Source organism: Neoarius graeffei, chromosome 27, assembly GCF_027579695.1.
Source record: "Neoarius graeffei isolate fNeoGra1 chromosome 27, fNeoGra1.pri, whole genome shotgun sequence".
NCBI classification, from domain to species: Eukaryota; Metazoa; Chordata; class Actinopteri; order Siluriformes; family Ariidae; genus Neoarius; species Neoarius graeffei.
In genome coordinates this window covers 31,995,520-32,015,658 of record NC_083595.1, presented here as the reverse complement: position 1 = coordinate 32,015,658, position 20,139 = coordinate 31,995,520, and the positions used below count along the sequence as shown (strand labels likewise).

The following is a 20,139-nucleotide window of genomic DNA, read 5'->3' as shown; positions in this document are numbered from 1 at the left end:
TTAAAATAAATTAACGCAGCTGCAATTTGTTTACTTCCTGTGTGGGGGCTGAACCATGACACCGATGTCACGAAACTTGATCCTAGCCAGAGACAATCTCTCGCTAAAGATGGAGACGAACAGTGAAGAAGTTTTGGGCGGAAGGTTTCAATACAAAAATTTGCCCGACGGAACCACTGAGAAAACAAAAAAGTAATCTGCACAGCTTGCAAAGCCGAATTCAATCATCACAGAAGCACCTCGTCTTTAAAATAATCACCTTCACGCAAAACACCCTGTAGAAACCATCCGTTTCCACAACTGTACTCGCCAGTCTACATTACATGAGTGTGCTACTCATGGGCGAATAACTAAACCAGGAAGTGAAAAGGTTACCAATGCTTCGGCTACCTGGATAGCTAAAAACTTCCGACCCATGAGCATAGTGTTTTCTGTATTCTCTCTCTCTCTCTGTGTGTGGCGCCTTGATTTTGAAATCAACTGGCACTTTATAGGCCTGAGTTTTCTTTCTGCAACTGCATAGTTTTGTGTTTAAAGATGCTATTGAACCAATGGTGTCTGAAATATACATCCTTTGTGATTATTCCTGATTAATTTGGTGATTTTACATTTAAATATGCATGATAACAAACGTTAGTCTTAAGAAGAAAAACAAGTTTTTCAATCGTGATTAATTCATTACAAAAATGTGATTAATTCGTCATTTTTTTCATCAATTGACAGCCCTTTTTTAAAAAAAATTAATTTTCTTCTTCTTTTGGCTGCTCCCGATTAGGGGTCGCCACAGCGGATCTTTCGTCTCCATCGCTCCCTGTCTTCCGCATCCTTCTCTACCACACCTGCCACTTTCATGTCCTCTCTCACCACATCCATGTATCTCCTCTTTGGCCTTCCTCGTTTTCGTGTGCCTGGCAGCTCCATCCTCAACATTCTCCTTCCAACATGCTCTGCATCTTTTCTCAGGATGTGCCCATACCATCTCAGTCTCATCTCTCTTAGCTTCATTCCCAAGCTCTCCACATGTGCTGTCCCTCTGATGTGCTCGCTCCTTATCCTGTCCAACCTCCCATCGCAAACCTTAACATCCTCAACTTTGCCTCCTGTCTCTTCGTTAAGGGTACGGTCTCCAATCCGTACATCACAGCTGGTCTCACTACTGTCTCATACATCTTACCCTTCACTTTTGCTGGGACTTTCCTATCACAAACGACTCCCGAAATCCTTCTCCAATTGCTCCAGCCTGCCTGCACTCTCTTTCTCACCTCACTATCGCAGCCCCCATTTTCCTGCACAGTTGACCCCAGGTACTTGAATTCACCAACTTTCTTTACGTCTACTCCTCGCATCTTCACTACACTCTCATCCCCATTCTCTGCTCACCTTCATTCATCTTCGTTCCACTGCATACCTCCATCTCTCCAAACCCAACTCAACCTCCTTTCACCAAATATCACAATATCGTCTGCAAACATCATGTTCCATGGTGACTCTTGCCTCACTTCGTCCGTCAAGCTATCCATCACTATGGCAAACAAGAAAGGACTCAAAGCAGATCCTTGATGGAGTCCCACCTTCACTTTGAACCATTCAGTCGTTCCAACCGCACACCTCACTGCTGTTTCACTGTTCTCATACATGTCTTGCACCACTCTAATATACTTCTCATACACTCCACTCTTTCTCGTACAATACCATAACTCGTCTCTCGGCACTGTATGCCTTCTCCAGGTCTACAAACACACAATGTAGCTTTCTCTGGCCTTCTCCATTAACATTCTTAAAGCAAAAATTGCATCTGACGTGCTCTTCCTTGGCATAAACCCGTACTGCTGTTCACAGATTGCTACCTCTTTTTTTTTTTTTTTAATTATATAAACACTTTTTGTTTATATAATTTAAAAAAAATTGTTTTGTTTTGTTTGTTTTTCATTTTTGGGGTAGTATTTGAGACGTTACGTTATATTTGAGTTTAATGAGTCACCAGTGTGGATTGCATGTAAAGGATATCTGCCGTCCGTGTTTGTCGATAGGTCTACGGTGTGGTGAATTGATGCGGTTGCGGTCTCTCTGGACTGCCCTCTCGACCAGACCGTGGTGTCTGGTGCCTCTCACTGAGTCAAGACCAGACGGGAAGGTGCCCTGAACAGAAACAGAAATGGGAGAATGGAGGATTAACTCCTACAGAAACTGCAGAGCACAGGAGCAAACAGAAGAGATGCTTTACAACACAAAATTGTCAAATAATTACACTGAGGTACAACCCCGATTCCAAAAAAGTTGGGACAAAGCACAAATTGTAAATAAAAACGGAATGCAATGATGTGGAAGTTTCAAAATTCCATATTTTATTCAGAATAGAACATAGATGACATATCAAATGTTTAAACTGAGAAAATGTATCATTAAAAGAGAAAAATTAGGTGATTTTTTTTTTTTTAATTTCATGACAACAACACATCTCAAAGTTGGGACAAGGCCATGTTTACCACTGTGAGACATCCCCTTTTCTCTTTACAAACGTCTGGGGACTGAGGAGACAAGTTGCTCAAGTTTAGGGATAGGAATGTTAACCCATTCTTGTCTAATGTAGGATTCTAGTTGCTCAACTGTCTTAGGTCTTTTTTGTCGTATCTTCCGTTTTATGATGCGCCAAATGTTTTCTATGGGTGAAAGATCTGGACTGCAGGCTGGCCAGTTCAGTACCCGGACCCTTCTTCTACGTAGCCATGATGCTGTAATTGATGCAGTATGTGGTTTGGCATTGTCATGTTGGAAAATGCAAGGTCTTCCCTGAAAGAGACGTCGTCTGGATGGGAGCATGTGTTGCTCTAGAACCTGGATATACCTTTCAGCATTGATGGTGTCTTTCCAGATGTGTAAGCTGCCCATGCCACACGCAGTAATGCAACCCCATACCATCAAAGATGCAGGCTTCTGAACTGAGCGCTGATAACAACTTGGGTCGACCTTCTCCTCTTTAGTCCGAATGACACGGTGTCCCTGATTTCCATAAAGAACTTCAAATTTTGATTCGTCTGACCACAGAACAGTTTTCCACTTTGCCACAGTCCATTTTAAATGAGCCTTGGCCCAGAGAAGACGTCTGCGCTTCTGGATCGTGTTTAGATACGGCTTCTTCTTTGAACTATAGAGTTTTAGCTGGCAACGGCGGATGGCACGGTGAATTGTGTTCACAGATAATGTTCTCTGGAAATATTCCTGAGCCCATTTTGTGATTTCCAATACAGAAGCATGCCTGTATGTGATGCAGTGCCGTCTAAGGGCCCGAAGATCACGGGCACCCAGTATGGCTTTCCGGCCTTGACCCTTACGCACAGAGATTCTTCCAGATTCTCTGAATCTTTTGATGATATTATGCACTGTAGATGATGATATGTTCAAACTCTTTGCAATTTTACACTGTCGAACTCCTTTCTGATATTGCTCCACTATTTGTCGGCGCAGAATTAGGGGGATTGGTGATCCTCTTCCCATCTTTACTTCTGAGAGCCGCTGCCACTCCAAGATGCTCTTTTTATACCCAGTCATGTTAATGACCTATTGCCAATTGACCTAATGAGTTGCAATTTGGTCCTCCAGCTGTTCCTTTTTTATACCTTTAACTTTTCCAGCCTCTTATTGTCCCTGTCCCAACTTTTTTGAGATGTGTTGCTGTCATGAAATTTCAAAATGAGCCAATATTTGGCATGAAATTTCAAAATGTCTCACTTTCGACATTTGATATGTTGTCTATGTTCTATTGTGAATACAATATCAGTTTTTGAGATTTGTAAATTATTGCGTTCCATTTTTATTTACAATTTGTACTTTGTCCCAACTTTTTTGGAATCGGGGTTGTAAGTAAAAATAGGTAACGCAGCTTGAGGCAAGGAAAATATACACATTATTTAAATCACGAATCAGATAAACTAGACCATTTTATGAAGGATATCTGAAATGTCTTATTAACGAGAAAACAAATCCACTTCCGAGACTGATATAAACTTAGAAGTAAGGAGCCTATTCGTTTAAGAACCTAATAGCCATCACGTATGTCTCAGTCTGATAATGACGCAACTCCTCTGCTTAGCTAAGATGATATGCAGACCAAGAGAGCTATTATCCAGTACAGCCTTGAGTTTACACAAATGTCCTTCAATTCTGCCACTGCATCCAAAGAGTTTTGTACCAAAGGTTCCGAGCCTTCTCAAAAAGCAAAGGCGGCCTTAATAGGCCACTCAAATCTGAGCCAAATGTATCACAAAGTCATGACCACATGAGACTGAAGGGGCGTGCTCTTCCTGACATGCACCATCGACTTCACCAAGGCCGTGTGTTCATCCTCCTACTTAGCTGCTGCATCCCATTACAGCTGTGTCATCAGACAAATTGTGTAGATGAGATGACTCAGTGTTCTACCTAAAGGTCTGAGGTGTCCAGGGTAAACAGAAACGGAGCCAATACTGTTCCTTGTGGAATGCCTGTGGTGCTCACAGCAGTGTCTCACTTACACAAACACACAGTGCTGAAGCTGCAGAAACTGTGCTTTACCAGTAAGATTGTCTCATATTCCGGATACAGTGGATGCATCGATCTTCATTAACCAAAGGTTCTTCGACAACAGCACAGGTTGTATGATACTCGATGCACAAGAAATGCCAAAAACATACAGTATTTCATGCACGGTTACTTGGTTTTGTCCAAGTACAAGCAGAGAACCAATATCAATATGGCCCTGTTAGAGAAGCTAAAGCAGATGTAGACCCATTTGACCTGGAGTCACTGGGGAACCAACATCAGCCTGTCCAGGGTTTTCATCATATGCCATGTCGGCGCCATTAACCAACAGTCAGTCAGTCATTCAAGCTAGAGCCCTGCACTCCCGCGGGAGTCCCGCGGGACTCACGGGACCCGCCGCAAAGCAGTGCGGCGCGGGACAAATTTTGAAAGCTCATTGCGGGCGCGGGCGGGAGCAGGAGTGCACATATGCGGGCGCGGGCGGGAGCGGGAGTGCACATATGCGGGCACGGGCGGGAGCGGTGATAAGCTGCAGTCCCGCTAACTAAAAACGTGTTTAAAATAAAATTTATAAATTATTAATTTATGTCTATCATATATAATTTGTGCTGGATATTTTATTTGGCATTAATAAAAACATTTTAAGATGCCTAAATTTGCAGAGAGAGTCAGATTGCCAGATTGAGTGAGGAATGGCATCTTAAATTTGCCATTGATCACCCTAACGGGCAATCCTTTGATCACTCTAATGACTCGCTGTTCACACCCAGCCTCCAGTGACCCACACTAACATGATGCCTCAATGACACCTTAGGCCAAGTTTACATTAGACCGTATCTGTCTCGTTTTCTTCGCGGATGCACTGTCCGTTTACATTAAAACGCCTGGAAATGCCGGGAAACGGGAATCCGCCAGGGTCCACGTATTCAATCCAGATCGTGTCTGGTCCGGTGCTGTGTAAACATTGAGAATACGCGGATACGCTGTGCTGAGCTCTAGCTGGCGTCGTCATTGGACAACGTCACTGTGACATCCACCTTCCTGATTCGCTGGCGTTGGTCATGTGACGCGACTGCTGAAAAACAGCGTGGACTTCTGCCTTGTATCACCTTTCATTAAAGAGTATAAAAGTATGAAAATACTGCAAATACTGATGCAAATACTGCCCATTGTGTAGTTATGATTGTCTTTAGGCTTGCCATCCTTCCACTTGCAAGTGGTAAGTGACGCGCATGCCCGATATGCACCGAGATCACACACACAGCGGCTCAATCCCAAATCACTGCTCGTGCACTTCACTCGCGCGCTCTGTGAGCTGCGCAGGGCCGGAGTGCGCACCCTCCAGAGGGCACTCGCTGTTCAGGGCGGAGTGATTTGGAGCGCAGGATGCCTGCGGAGCCGAGCGTATCCATGTATTGGCGTTGCTGTGTGCACGCGAATCGTGTATTGGCATTGCTGTGTGCACGCTAATCGTTTTAAAAACGTTAATCTGATGATCCGCTGATACGGTCTAATGTAAACCCCACCTAAGATGAGCTGGTCATCAGAATTCTGATTCTGATCCAGGAGAGGATAAATAACTCTCGTACGTTTCCGATTCCTTTCCTCTTCCGTGTTTGAGATCTCTGATCATGGCAGAAGAGCAGAGCTCCTTTACTGAAGCTCACAGTGCTTCAAAAGTAAGTGCTGCTTTAAAAAGAGGTACATTTACCGTTTAAAAGTCAAGAGTCCTGAAATCGGACATTTTAGTTAGAAATGCTTTACAAATGTAAACTGGGTTAGCCTAATGTTTTGTATGGCTGAACAATAAATATACCAAATTTCCACTTGGAATTATGTGCTCGCCTGTCTTTTTTTATTGTTTTATTATTATTATTATTATTATTAGAGACACTGACGAAGGCAACAGCCGAAACGTTTGTCTCCTTCTGCTGCTAAAAACAACTGAAAAGAAATGTAACTAAAAGAATAAGTTCAAGAGTGCGATCCATCTCTCCTTTCACACTAATTATTCATAGGAGACGCACCACGGGAGAGCGCATACTTAAATGATTAGCCTACTTAAATAATTATTATTATTAGGTCTACATGCTGCCATTTCAACATTCCGAATTCAGAAACAAGGTAAATAATAACAAATGTGAACGTGAGCTGTAGATATTTATGCTCAAATCCACTCAAAGTAGGGGGCAGGGCACCATCACGCTGTGTCAAGACAAGAACTTTCCTGAGAAATAACGCGAATGTCTGCATCATGCGGGATTTGCGGGCAGGAGCGGGACAAAATATGGCAGGCGTGGGCGGGAGCGGGACTGAAAATCATAATTCTTTGCGGGTGCGGGACTGAAAAATCATAATTCTTTGCGGGCGCGGGCGGGACTGAAAAATCCGACCCGCGCAGACTTCTAATTCAAGCCATTTGGTTGGCCTTTCTTATGGCCCTTTTCCACTACCCTTTTTCAGCTCACTTCAGCTCGCTTCAGCCTGACACGGCTCGCGTTTCAACTACCAAAAAACAGCCCGACTCAGCTCGCTTCAGCCCTGCTTAGCCCCTAAAACTCGCACGGTTTTGGAGTAGGGCTGAAGCGAGCCGAGTGAGGCTGGGGGCGTGAGCAGACACTCCCCTGTGCATTGATTGGTGAGGAGGAGTGTCCTCACATGCCCACACACGCCCCGCGAGCACGCTGGGATCTGTAAACACCGTAAACCCGGAAGAAGAATTACGAATTACGAGAATTTCTGAAGCCTTATGCGCCTCGTCTCATCTATACGCTCTTGCCAGTATCTGTTGGCGTTGTCGGTGACAACAAGCCACAGCACCAAGACCAGCAACACTAACGACTCCATGTCCTCCATGTTTATTGTTTACTATCCGGGTCGTGAGACTACCGCTTAAAAGATCACTGATGTCACTGTTTGCGCTGCTTAACGACATCACGTGACGTCCACCCACTTTCGCTAACTCCACCCAATGTGTCCACCCACTTCCAGCCAGCACGGTTCAGCGCGGTTGTAGTCGAAATGCAACTCCAATAGCCCCACTCAGCTCGACTCAGGACGGCACGGCTCAGCCTGACTCAGCCGCGTTTGTAGTGGAAAAGCGGCAATAGGGACCAGGTCCAGACATAACACATACATACAACAGCCACCCTTTCCAAACTCGAGCCCTACACGGGTACGGTCACACTATAGCTCGCAATGCTTTGCGATGGGTTGTCGATGAAAATGAGGTATTTTGGTGACGACACATGTTGATATTCAGGTGAGATAAAAGTTGTGGTCACACCACAGGTAACCCAGGCTGACGATTTGTACAAGATGTATGTACTGTATACAAATTAATATAAAAAAGTAAATAAACGATTGTCCAAATTTCACAAATAAAGCTTAGATTGCAAGAAAACAAGTGCACTTACCATTTCATGCACGTATTTGGTCATTTTAAGCGTATTTTAGCCATTTTGGGGTACTCCATACTCTTCTGTTACCTAAAAAGACAGAAGGTTGGAAACCCGAAACCAAACGTTATCTCGAAGCTGATTGGACCGTTACAAACAATAGATAATTCAAAACACTCTTACTACGGGGGAGCACCGAGGGCAAAAGTAGCCCGACAAATCAAAGCTAAGCGGAGGAGGGTACAGAAAATCTCCAACCAAAACAAGCTGCTTCCCACCAAAAGGCGAAAACTTGATAGGCAATTCGTCATCACAAAGTTCACGGATGATGCGATTTACGATTTCAAAAATTTTGCGACTCACCATGCTTCTCGTATAATAGTGTCAGTCTCCTTTACACGTTCACGAACTAGATTTTTGGTGAGAGCATGACTTACGACCACTGAGCTTGGGAGATCAGCTGTTCCAATGCCAAAGAAACTGTCCAGTGTCCAGACAAAATGGTGAAATTCCGCACTATAGACAGTGCAGGCAATACCAGTGGCGCACAAGATAACCACTTTTTTCCCCTGAGATCGTAGTGACCTAACTAGATCTTTTACAAGGAATGACTTTCCAGTCCCAGCAGGGCCGCCAACAAGAATATTGTGGCCACTGTTGACTGCTGGAAGAATCGTAGCTTGCTTTTCGTTTAACATTTTGGTTTATTTACAATTGTTACAGAGCCGGTTTGGGATTTAAAATTGCCAACACTTTTCCCTGCTTCATCAGATGTGTTTCTGATTGGCTGCCGTAATATTGTACCCTCCCCCGCTTAGCTTTGATTTGTCGGGCTACTTTTGCCCTCGGTACTCCCCCGTAGTAAGAGTGTTTGAATTATCTATTGTTTGTAACGGTCCAATCAGCTTGAGATAATGTTTGGTTTCGGGTTTCCTGTGGCGTAACGTACTCGTTTCCGTCCAGGTTTTCCGTGGCAAGAAGTTTGGCTTGTTGCTTTTTGTAATTAAACGGTGAAACCTATACTATTAGTTAAAAGATATTTTGTATTGAAATACCTCCTGGATATCCTTAGACATTCTTCTTTTGCCTGGTGGGTTTAAATCTGGAACAATCCTCGTTTTTAGTCAAAAAAATCAGGTGGAAGCAGAGTGACTTGGCGTGGTGGTTCACTAGAGTCTCCAACCTTCTGTCTTTTTAGCTAACAGAAGAGTATGGGGTACCCCAAAAATGGCTAAAATACGCTTAAAATGACCAAATACATGCATGAAACAGTAAGTGCACTTGTTTTCTTGCAATCTAAGCTTTATTTGTGAAATTTGGACAATCGTTTATTTTTTTAAAATATTAATTTGTATATAGTACATACATCTTGGGGCGGCATGGTGGTGTAGTGGTTAGCGCTGTCGCCTCACAGCAAGAAGGTCCTGGGTTCGAGCCCCGGGGCCGGCGAGGGCCTTTCTGTGTGGAGTTTGCATGTTCTCCCCGTGTCCGCGTGGGTTTCCTCCGGGTGCTCCGGTTTCCCCCACAGTCCAAAGACATGCAGGTTAGGTTAACTGGTGACTCTAAATTGACCGTAGGTGTGAATGTGAATGGTTGTCTGTGTCTATGTGTCAGCCCTGTGATGACCTGGCGACTTGTCCAGGGTGTACCCCGCCTTTCGCCCGTAGTCGCTTGCCTGCGACCCTGTAGAACAGGATAAAGCGGCTAGAGATAATGAGATGAGATGAGACATACATCTTTATATAAATCATCAGCCTGGGTTACCTATGGTCACACAGCAGGCGAACATTTGACTGTCACGCCTTCGTACGCTCGAGTGGCCACACTCGCTTGCAGGACCCAGTCGTTATGGGAAACACCTGATGCTGATTTGGGCGCAATCAGCACACACATATAAAGGCACAGAGGCTTTGCAAAGTATTTTCATCATCACGGTCACATTTATTTCTCACCATGTTTATGCTTTCGGTTTTGTAAATATCACGCCTTTTAACAAACACTCTTCTTGCACTTGGATCCATCAACCGCTGCATACCTGACAGAATACTTGCAAAGTGTCTGAAAACAGCGTCCTTATACGCGTGTGCTGATTGCGCTCAAATCAGCAACAGGTGTTTTCCATAATGACTGGGTCCCAAGCGCGCCGAAGGATCCCCAAATGTAAATGCACTTTAAAGTGCATATCCTGGACCAATTTAGTGTTTTTTATATGAAAGTATGTCCCTTTACACACTCATCCAGAAGGGTAATTTTGCACAAGGCCATCTGTCTACAGCAGAAAAAAATAAAATAACAAAACGCGTCTGGAAAAATCCCAAGGGAGTCTGGAGCCAGAATCGTGACGTCACGTGTGGATCCGCCAGCAGGCTGAGAGCGCTTGCATGGGTTCAGTGCACAGTCTGTGTAGACTAAGTTTAGCAGCTAGCGATTTTGCATTGAAATATGGAATTATCACCTGAGCTTCTAAACCCATGGATTCATGCATCAATGCTCATCTATCTATTGTTACATAAATCATATTTTTTTCTAATTACTATTATGTATTTATATATTTCTTCATTTAGAAGAGTACTGGCTACTGTAGGAGAGAGATTTCATAAGCTACACACATGGAATCGGCTAAGCAGGGTTGTGTTTGACAGGTCCCAAGATCTCAAGCCCTGACACGCATATCCCTTGATACATATGAAGTAAGTGTATTATCGCCCAGCGCTTTCGTGTTGTTTACTTTTGTGTGTGTCAATAAATAACATTATCCGCGTACCACACAAACACAGGAACACCTAATTTAGAGTATAGTCGCTCTTATTTCTTACCCTGGCAACAGTCAACTTGTGAATTGCCGATTTTCTTGGTCTTTTTCTCGGCTCTGCTTTGGTCCTCGGCTTTTTCCGGGTGCCTTGCACAAAGCGCTCCCATTTCTCTCTCATTGTCCGGTCTTTTGGAAAACGATGAGTACTAATCCCATCATGATTGGTGTTGCTACACCCTCCTACGATACATCTGTTAACCATTTTAATAATTACGTGATAACGTTGAAGAAATTTGCAGAAAACCACCAGGTCGTTTTCTCATAAACAAACCAGTGCTGACATGGGATTCAGAAGGAGGTGTCCCGCATGTGACATCACAAAAATCAGTGTTTGCCGGGAAATCCAAATGCCAAGTTTTTTCAGAGGCGGACCAATTCGCCTCAAATGGCTTAATTTCAACTGAATTTTTCTGGTATTGCGCAAGGTAAAAAAATTGCACAAAATGCAAAATGTGACAGATATTTGACCAAAGTTTAATAAAAAATAGGAGAATTACATTGATCTTGCTCCTGAATTTACCCAAGATGTGCCCTCTAAGTCTCAGGGAAGGTTAGGCTATGCCGAGCCGTTGTGTTGAGGCTCCTGTGAGCATCGGGGACATGGATTTGAGACAAATGCATCTCAAGAGCCTTGAAGAAGGTTCCCCGAGCTTCGGGAAGTATTCCCAAACCCATCTGGAAGTATTTGCTGCTTAGGTTTGCCGACAAAAACAGTGCCACCAAATTTCAATGCATGCATTGAAATTTTTCCAGATGTTTTTGGCTGCTCACAAGCCGGAGACATACCACAAAACAACTCACGAAGCTTGGAGAACAATCACCATGTGTCGCACGGTGGTGATGCTACCAATGTTTCATCGCCAAATATTCATAAACCCATCACGAGCTGTAGTGTGACCAGGGCATTGGCAAAAGCCTACAAACTCCTACAACCTTATGTTTTTAAGCCGAGTTTCCTCAACTTTCATTTCACCTGCTTCCACCAAAGTGGTGCCAATGCTTTTTCAGAAAACTAGTAACCTAGTTGCCTGAACAAGCCCGGAAGCCTTGGCTCACTATTTTTAAGAATCAGCCAGCATTATCACCAGTTTAGGATTTGTTCAGCATAGACAACTACAACACAGATATACGTGTGACTGCTTTTTAGATTACGTTTTATTATTATAAGGAGTACACAGCTGCTCAAATGAAGTTTTGTTGGCATCGTTGAAACTTTGGGCCAGTACAACTTGTTCCTTTCTCAGACCTTTGATTCAAGATTAAAATATTTGTTTTTTGTCTTTTCACCAAGAATTTTCAAACCACTGTAATTAAGTTAAGCTGTGAGTTAATGTCAAAGGCTTGGGAGCAGCAATATTTCATTGCCATAGCACCACCACTTACTGGTTTCAGACCAAAGCGAACTGGTTTGGACTGAGAACTGGCTCTTTAAGTGAAGACACAGGACTTTTGGGTGGAAAGGGGCTACTGGTAAGTACTGAAGGGGCTATGGGAAGTACTTTAAAGCTGCACTCATCACTAAACCAGGAAAAAACAAAAGACCCTCCCCACCCACCAAACTCAGAATTCCTACTTATAAACTCAAGACAGTCTCCTCAATCCCAAGTTCAGCAAGTGACCTCAAATCAACATGGCTGCACACAGCATGAACCGTAAAAATAGCACTTTTTCCTTTTGTGCTGTACATACAAGTATTTGCTTTAGCTCAATCAATATACAGACAAATTCAGTAAACACACATTCACCGTTATCTGGCTAGCTTGTTGCTAGCAAAAAAAACAAAACAAAAAACATTGAGGCATTCATGACGTTGCCCACTTTGTATTTGGAATGGATGGAGGTCGAATATTATATAATAATTCCCACTGCAGGGCGGCACGGTGGTGTAGTGGTTAGCGCTGTCGCCTCACAGCAAGAAGGTCCGGGTTCGAGCCCCGTGGCCGGCGAGGGCCTTTCTGTGCGGAGTTTGCATGTTCTCCCCGTGTCCGCGTGGGTTTCCTCCGGGTGCTCCGGTTTCCCCCACAGTCCAAAGACATGCAGGTTAGGTTAACTGGTGACTCTAAATTGACCGTAGGTGTGAATGTGAGTGTGAATGGTTGTCTGTGTCTATGTGTCAGCCCTGTGATGACCTGGCGACTTGTCCAGGGTGTACCCCGCCTTTCGCCCATAGTCAGCTGGGATAGGCTCCAGCTTGCCTGCGACCCTGTAGAACAGGATAAAGCGGCTAGAGATAATGAGATGAGATGAATTCCCACTGCAAAGGCAAGTCAAACGTAGCATACGTTCCTGCTACCAGTGTGTTTAGACAAGCACAACAGCATTAAACCTCGGTCACAACCGGCCGTACGTGCTCCTATGGCCGGTCTACGTGCAAAAAAACGCAAGAAACGCACGGCAGGCACGCATGAAACGCACAGAGGGCACGCGTGTGACGTGCTGATTTTCGAGCCGTAGACCGGCCGCAGAGGTTCTTTGTCATGTCAAACAAACTCTACGGGCGCTTACGTTTTTTTCAGGTTGCAAGACAAACTTACAGCCAACGCGCGTCTTTCTCCACGAACAAAAAAAACGCAGCGATTTGGGAAACGCCAAAAATCGCACGGCCAAAAAAATCGTACGTCCGGTTGTGACCTAGGCTTTAGATACACGTGTGAATGATGGTGGACGAAGAAAAAGGAGTGCACCGTGGAAAATGGTACTGTCCAGCAGGGTGAACTGTATCAGAGATCTGAGAGGTAGAGTGGAAAAGGAGTGACCAGGAGGATCCTTGTTAAACCAGTTACTCTTCAGCGATCTGAAGATTTCCTCCAACCACAACGGTGTATCTTTGATAAAGACAACGCATGCAAAAAGGAGATGTGCAACCATTTAGTCTCATTTTTCAACTGAAGTGAGGTTGCAAAGCATGAATTTACCTTACTGGATTCAGTTTCTGATGACAAAAACCTTGGGATCAGTATCCAATTCCTCAAAAGAAGCTTTATTCGCTGCAACAAGAGCACTTTCACTTGGAGGTACACAACACTTATTCTCCTAAGGGAACCTAAACAGATACAGTTGTTCAGCCCTTGGAGCATGTTGCCAGATCAGGTTTATAACCCAGACTGGCCAGCTACTGATTGAGAAGACCAACTGTGATCTGAGTGGAAGGGGGAGGGGAAAAAAACCAAACATTCTTTGTTTCTTTACATGACCGAGGTTTGCAATTACCATCTCCGAACAACATTTATGTTAATGCAGTGAGGATACTATTGAAGTTTATCTTCTCCTTAATAAAACATCCTGCTTTGACCTCTTTGACTTGACTTCTTAAGTAGAGCAGTACAGGCCATTTACCTGGAAATCAGTGCTGGCATTGCCAATCTGGTTGACGTTTGGGAGGGAACCACCATAGTACTGGGCACGGTTCTGAGACAAACGGAGCTGCTGGAGTTTCTGAAACTGCACCTGCAAAATAACAAGCAGTGAAACTGTCAGTGGCTTGATGGTCAGTATTTTTTATTTTTTTTTGCATGAGTAAAGAACTGGCAAACTGACCATTCGATTAATGATTGGACAATAACTTAAAAGTTTAAGAATAAACTCTGAAATGGGTAAAGCAGTTCAACTTTATGCAGTACGAGTCTCTGCAAGAGGACAAAGTACATTTCCTTCAGAGTGTGAGATAAAGATGTAAAAGATTGATTCTGATCAGAAACAAGATCAACTGTGAGCTACTGCTCACTTACGTATATCCCCGCTCTCGCTTAGGTCAGAATGCAAGCAATCGAAGGAATAGGACACTTATTAGGAATGTTGACTTCAACAAATGATTAATCCTGAAACGAGTAAGTAAAGAGCAGTGTCTCTCCCCAGGGATTTCAAATAGCATCCTGGTAAACTGTCATTTTGAAATAGCATTTTGCTTCTTGAAATAGCATCAAAATCCACCCTGTATGTTTCGTAAATACATTCGGTTGGTAAACAGGAAGTTGATGCACGGCAGACCTGAAAACGGTATGGACCCTTTTCACGTGACGTCACGACAAACGCGGCCGCCATTTTGGACATGTACTACCAGTAGTTTACCACAGCCAACATTGAGGAACGGCAGCAAAGAAAGTTTTTACTTTCAGCAAGACTTCCATCATGCCACTATATTGTTGTGCACCTGGATGTAGTAACCATCAACAAACAAGGCAAGGCTTATCATTTTATCGGATCCCGATGGAGAAGATGGATAGCAGCCATTAACAGGAAAGATTGGCAGCCCTCGGCATACCAACGCTTGTGTAGTGACCACTTTGTTGGAGGTAAGACGAATAAAATTAGCCAGAAAAGGCATTACATTGCTGTTAACATTCTGTGGTGGCGAGTGTGTAACCAAATAGGTTAAAATAACCCATTGTAACCTCTTTGTTCTTCTGTAGTAGCTATTGTTGACTAGCTAATGTCAACAACATAGTAGCTAGTGTGTTACTGTAGCAATGTTTACGTTCAGTCATTTGGATGACTGTTAAAACCTTTCAGTCTCAAGTTTTTCCTTTACTGTATTTACTAGTTTACTGTGATTATGATCCAGCAGGTATTTACACCGGATCCAGTGTAAATAGCTGCCGGAGCCAACGTCCGAGATTCCGGAGCGCGCTCCGGCTTGCTCCCCCTCAAATTAAGCAGCGCGCTCCGGCTTGCTCCCGGAGTGCTCCGGCCGAGGTTCCGGAGCGCGCTCCGGCTTGCTCCCCCTCAAATTATTTGAGGGGGAGCAAGCCGGAGCGCGCTGCTTAATTTGAGGGGGAGCAAGCCGGAGCGTACGTCAGTGAACAATCCTGGTGGAAGCAGGTAAACGTCGTTCTCTAAGCCTGCTAACCTCAATTTTTGCAAATACCTCTCCCTCTGCTCGCCCTGTAAATGCCCTACGTCGCTGGATAGTGAAGGTGTTTCCTGCATCTTGCTCCTTTTTCTTTTATGTTTTTCGTTTGTCGCCTTCCTCGCATTCAAACTGATTCGAGCCGAAGTCCACTACATGTCCAAAATGGTGGTCGCGTTTACGAAGGTCACGTGACTAAAAAGGGTCTATAGAACCCCAAGCTGAAGCTCGGTACCAGGTAGCCATGATTTGTGTTTCGTATGGATGGATGGATGGATGGACAGAAGTAAACCAGTATACCCCCCCCTTCGAAGTGGGGGTGTAAAAAAAAAAAAAAGAAACTGGGATTAGTTCATTTTCTGCACTAACCAAAAGACAACATTTGAATCTTTGTTTTGTCAACAGAGTGAGTTTCTGCTAAAGCACAGTGCACTGGTCAATGGCACGGGACACCAATAATTGTTTCGAAAGCCATCTAAAGACTTTTTTTTTTTTTAATTGTCCAGAAGCAGCTTCGGCGGCATGGTGGCGTAGTGGTTAGCGCTGTCACCTCACAGCAAGAAGGTCCTGGGTTCGAGCCCCGTGGCCGGCAAGGGCCTTTCTGTGTGGAGTTTGCATGTTCTCCCCGTGTCCGCGTGGGTTTCCTCCGGGTGCTCCGGTTTCCCCCACAGTCCAAAGACATGCAGGTTAGGTTAACTGGTGACTCTAAATTGACCGTAGGTGTGAATGTGAGTGTGAATGGTTGTCTGTGTTTATGTGTCAGCCCTGTGATGACCTGGCGACTTGTCCAGGGTGTACCCCGCCTTTCGCCCGTAGTCAGCTGGGATAGGCTCCAGCTTGCCTGCGACCCTGTAGAAGGATAAAGCGGCTAGAGATGATGAGATGAGATGAGATGAGAAGCAGCTTCATCTTGAACACTAAAATCCCTTACTTCTTTTATTACATTTTGTAACTCTCATACCATAACAGCACAGAAACTTTAAACAATTTAAAGAAAAACAATTACGAAGCTCAGAAAAAGTTCAACGTGCTAGTTCTCCAAGAATGAAAATCCATCATTTATCATGAAGTTTTTGTTGGAAAAATCTATGAAACAACCAATTTATTTTCCTTTTAATACATCCCTAATAACTGAACAGCAGAATTCCTTTGGCTATAAACTGCGACTCACTGTTTGTAATATAAACCATCTGGTACGACCATGCAGATATTTTGCCAGAAAGCTTTCAAAATAGCAGGCTTCTGAGAAATTACTCCAGCCGCAGTTGCTTTCCCAGTTTGGTGAATTTGGTGAAGTGGTGGACTCATGCTCATCATCTTTTTATTACAAAAATGACAAAACGCCTCCTCAAAAGTTGCTGCGCTCTCCTTTTTCGTCTGCGTTAAAAAGTAGAGCCGTGATGATGTGATTGGCTTTGTAACGAGACTGAAATCCACAGCTATTCCGTGAATACGCAGTGTAAAATTAATACGCAACAAAGTGAAGTACCATATAGAAAAATCATGCTTTCATCCAGTGTAACAAGAAACGACAGACGGGAACAGATAGGAACATCTGTACACCTGTATATTCGTGCAATTCTCTCATCAGCCAAATCATGTGGCAGCAGCGCAACGCCAAACTGAACAGCTGAAAAATCGCCTAATCTTTTACCAGTCTTCAAGTGTACAGTTTGGGAGAGTCTGTGCCCATGATCTCCTCAGATTCCTGTTCTTGGATGACAGGAGTGGAACCTGATGTGGTCTGTTGCTGTTGTAGCCCATCTAGCTCAAGGTTTGATGTTTTGTGTATTCTAAGATGCTTTTCTGCTCACCGTGGTTGTAAACAGTGCTTATTTGAGTTACTACAGACATCCTGCCAGCTCAGACCAGTCTGGGCATTCTCAGTATCTAAGGGTGTATTCAGACCAGGATAGTTCGATAGTTCACTTGCTTTGGTCCGAACCAAATGTTTTTTTTTTATTTTTTCATTTTGGTGCGGTTCGCTTTCACACTGTACATTTTAGTAAGCGGACCAAAATCTGTCAACAAAGCCACGCGCCCTGAGGTCGTTCAGCTATTGGTCAGAGACGACACGCGCACAAAGCGTTAAGTTCAAAAGTAGTCATGGAGGCTTTCCGTGCTGTTATTCTTTTTAATGTCATCAAAGCTATATGTTTTTTCCAGTTTTTACTGTTTTCACAATTGTGCGATTACTATGCTGTTGTACAAGTAATTTATCAACGACGACGACAAAGGGCAAGGCGGCTACGGAGGATAGCGCTGATGAGCACATATCATGTTGTGACAGTTCTGGCTCTTCACGCAATAGATGAATTTCTCTTTTGCGTCGCTAGTACCGCCACTTTTTGAAAGAATGTCCCTGATTTTAATGTAGGTCTGACGGAGTTTCTTCACTTTTAGCCGACATTGTTCTGAGGAGCGCGTGAACCCCTTCTCCTTCATTTTCTCACTGAATACAGCAAACACGTCGGTATTTTTGTGTGTTCTCTCCAGAAGCTCAGATATGTGGACATCTGCCCATATATCCACAAGGGTACGCGTTTCTTCCTCGGCCCACGTTTGCCCCCTACTCATTTTTTGTACTCTGTAGTCTAGCCTACCACTGGTCTGAATGACTGAACGACTGTTGTAAGGTTCCCTTGACAACCGAAACAGTGTTTGCACTTTGCAGTGGAGTGTCAAGACTCTGTTTCCCATAATGCTCAACAAACGACGGAAGCTCCCGAGGTACAAAAAAGCAAAACTGTCGGATTAGGTCCGGTCTGCTTTCACACCTCCAAAAGATCCGCACCAGGGTTCCTTTGGTCCGGACCGAGTCCGACCTTGCAGCTCGGTCTCGGTCCGCTTGTTTGGTCCGGACCAGAGTTCGGTGGTTTGTATTCAAACCAACCCAAAAGGTCCGGACCAAGGGAAATTTGGTTCGTTTGGTCCGGACCAAACAACGTAGGTGTGAATACGCCATAAGAAAGGCCTAGTCTTTGAGGAGCAAAGATGGGCTGAGGATCTCCAGTTTGTCAACAAATGCATGAGAAAATTATTTAAATGCTGCAAAACAACGTTCCTCAAAGAAAGCTAAGAAGGGATTTGGATATTTCACCTTCTATGGTGCATATCATCATTAAATGATTCAAGGAATCTGGAGGCATTTCGGTGCATAAAGGGCAAGGGCACAAGCCTAATCTGAACCATAGGCTTAGCTAGCTAGCTAGCCGTGCAGCTGTGTTTTCCACGGCAGGTTCTCAAAAAACACGGCCAATAAATTTTATACTAACCCGTGTTAAACCAAATTTTGTCGTTTTGTGAAGTAATTTTGTGCATTTCTGTGGACATTTTTGTCAACGACCAGAGGTTTCCCGGGGCATGTGCTTTCCATACTGTATATGGAAGTTAAATCGCGAAAATCAAATTTACTGCCAAAAATGTAGCGTTCTTATTGGTCAGACTTCGAAACGAGGCTTGAATGGAAGCAAAATACTACAAGTTTTGAGAGCTTCGCTGGCGAAGCTCGGCAGGTTTAGAATGAGTAAGTCATGCATTTAGATAAATATCTTCGCAAGTTCTTCCATCATACAAGCATGACAAACATATTGATAGAAACTTTATACATTACACTTTCTTATGTGCCCACTGCCAAATAATATTATAGTTTTTAAATGACCTAAATTAGATGAAACACAAAACTTGTCACCTTCCTCAGACACACCAGAGTCGGAGCGCTGAGCTCCCACTTACGCATTCATAAAAAGACTATTCACATGGTAACGGAATGATAATCACTTTCACTCTTTCGGTTTCGATTGGTTTCTCTTTCGTGGTGGGAACACCCACCGTAAACAGGATAAAATCTGTCAGACAAAGTTCAGGCTATTTGTAGGTAAAACTTTTTTTTTTAACGTGACCACTAAGTACCAATGTACTACAATATATACGTTATAGGTTTTTGTGACATCTATATTTGTTACATTGATAATTTAGAGGAAATATTGGGTAGTGAAAAACACTAATCCTTTGACCAAAAAGGAACTTATAACCAGGGCTTTGAACCGGTTCAAGGAACGAAAACGAAAACCGGGAACTTTTTCTATTTCACATGGAACAGAAACGAAACCAGAAACTTTATTATTTTTTATGTTCCGGAACAGAAACGCTTATTAAAAATAATGGTAACCGGTTAATACCGGTTTTTATTTCGTTCCTCAAAGTTTCCGTAGCCTACAAATAAAAAAGCCATTCTTCTCCTGCGCAAGTTTCTATGACCCGCTGGGGTTCACTTCCTGTGTGACGTTCGCTGACTGAATGGAGAGAGCGGGAGGGTGGACTATCACGTCTCCATTACTGAGTGTCTGAGCAAAGAAGAGCCTGAACGATGCAACCTCCCTATTGGCTGTTTGTAAAAATGTATCATTTGTTGCCCTTCCCACGGGAATCATCGCGGGCTCGAGAGACGAGACCTGACGAGTTAGTTCGTTGGTAGCAGAACAAAATGTCTGGACACAAATCGGGTTTTCAGAAAAGGAAAGAAAATAAACGGAGGGTTGAAAATACAAAAAAGGAGGCAGAAA

General features: G+C 43.8%; 1 protein-coding gene across 2 annotated transcripts in view; it reads right to left on the bottom strand.

Moving 5' to 3' along the window:
* crtc3 (CREB regulated transcription coactivator 3) overlaps positions 1–20,139 on the bottom strand; it is a 102,735-nt gene that overhangs the window by 51,903 nt on the left and 30,693 nt on the right. For both annotated transcript variants that reach the window (XM_060911645.1, XM_060911647.1), the window contains exons 2-3: positions 14,065–14,175; positions 2,008–2,139 (exon numbers count right to left, since the gene is read on the bottom strand). In XM_060911645.1, coding sequence (XP_060767628.1) covers positions 2,008–2,139; positions 14,065–14,175 — 243 coding nt within the window. The remainder of the gene's footprint in view (positions 1–2,007; positions 2,140–14,064; positions 14,176–20,139) is intronic.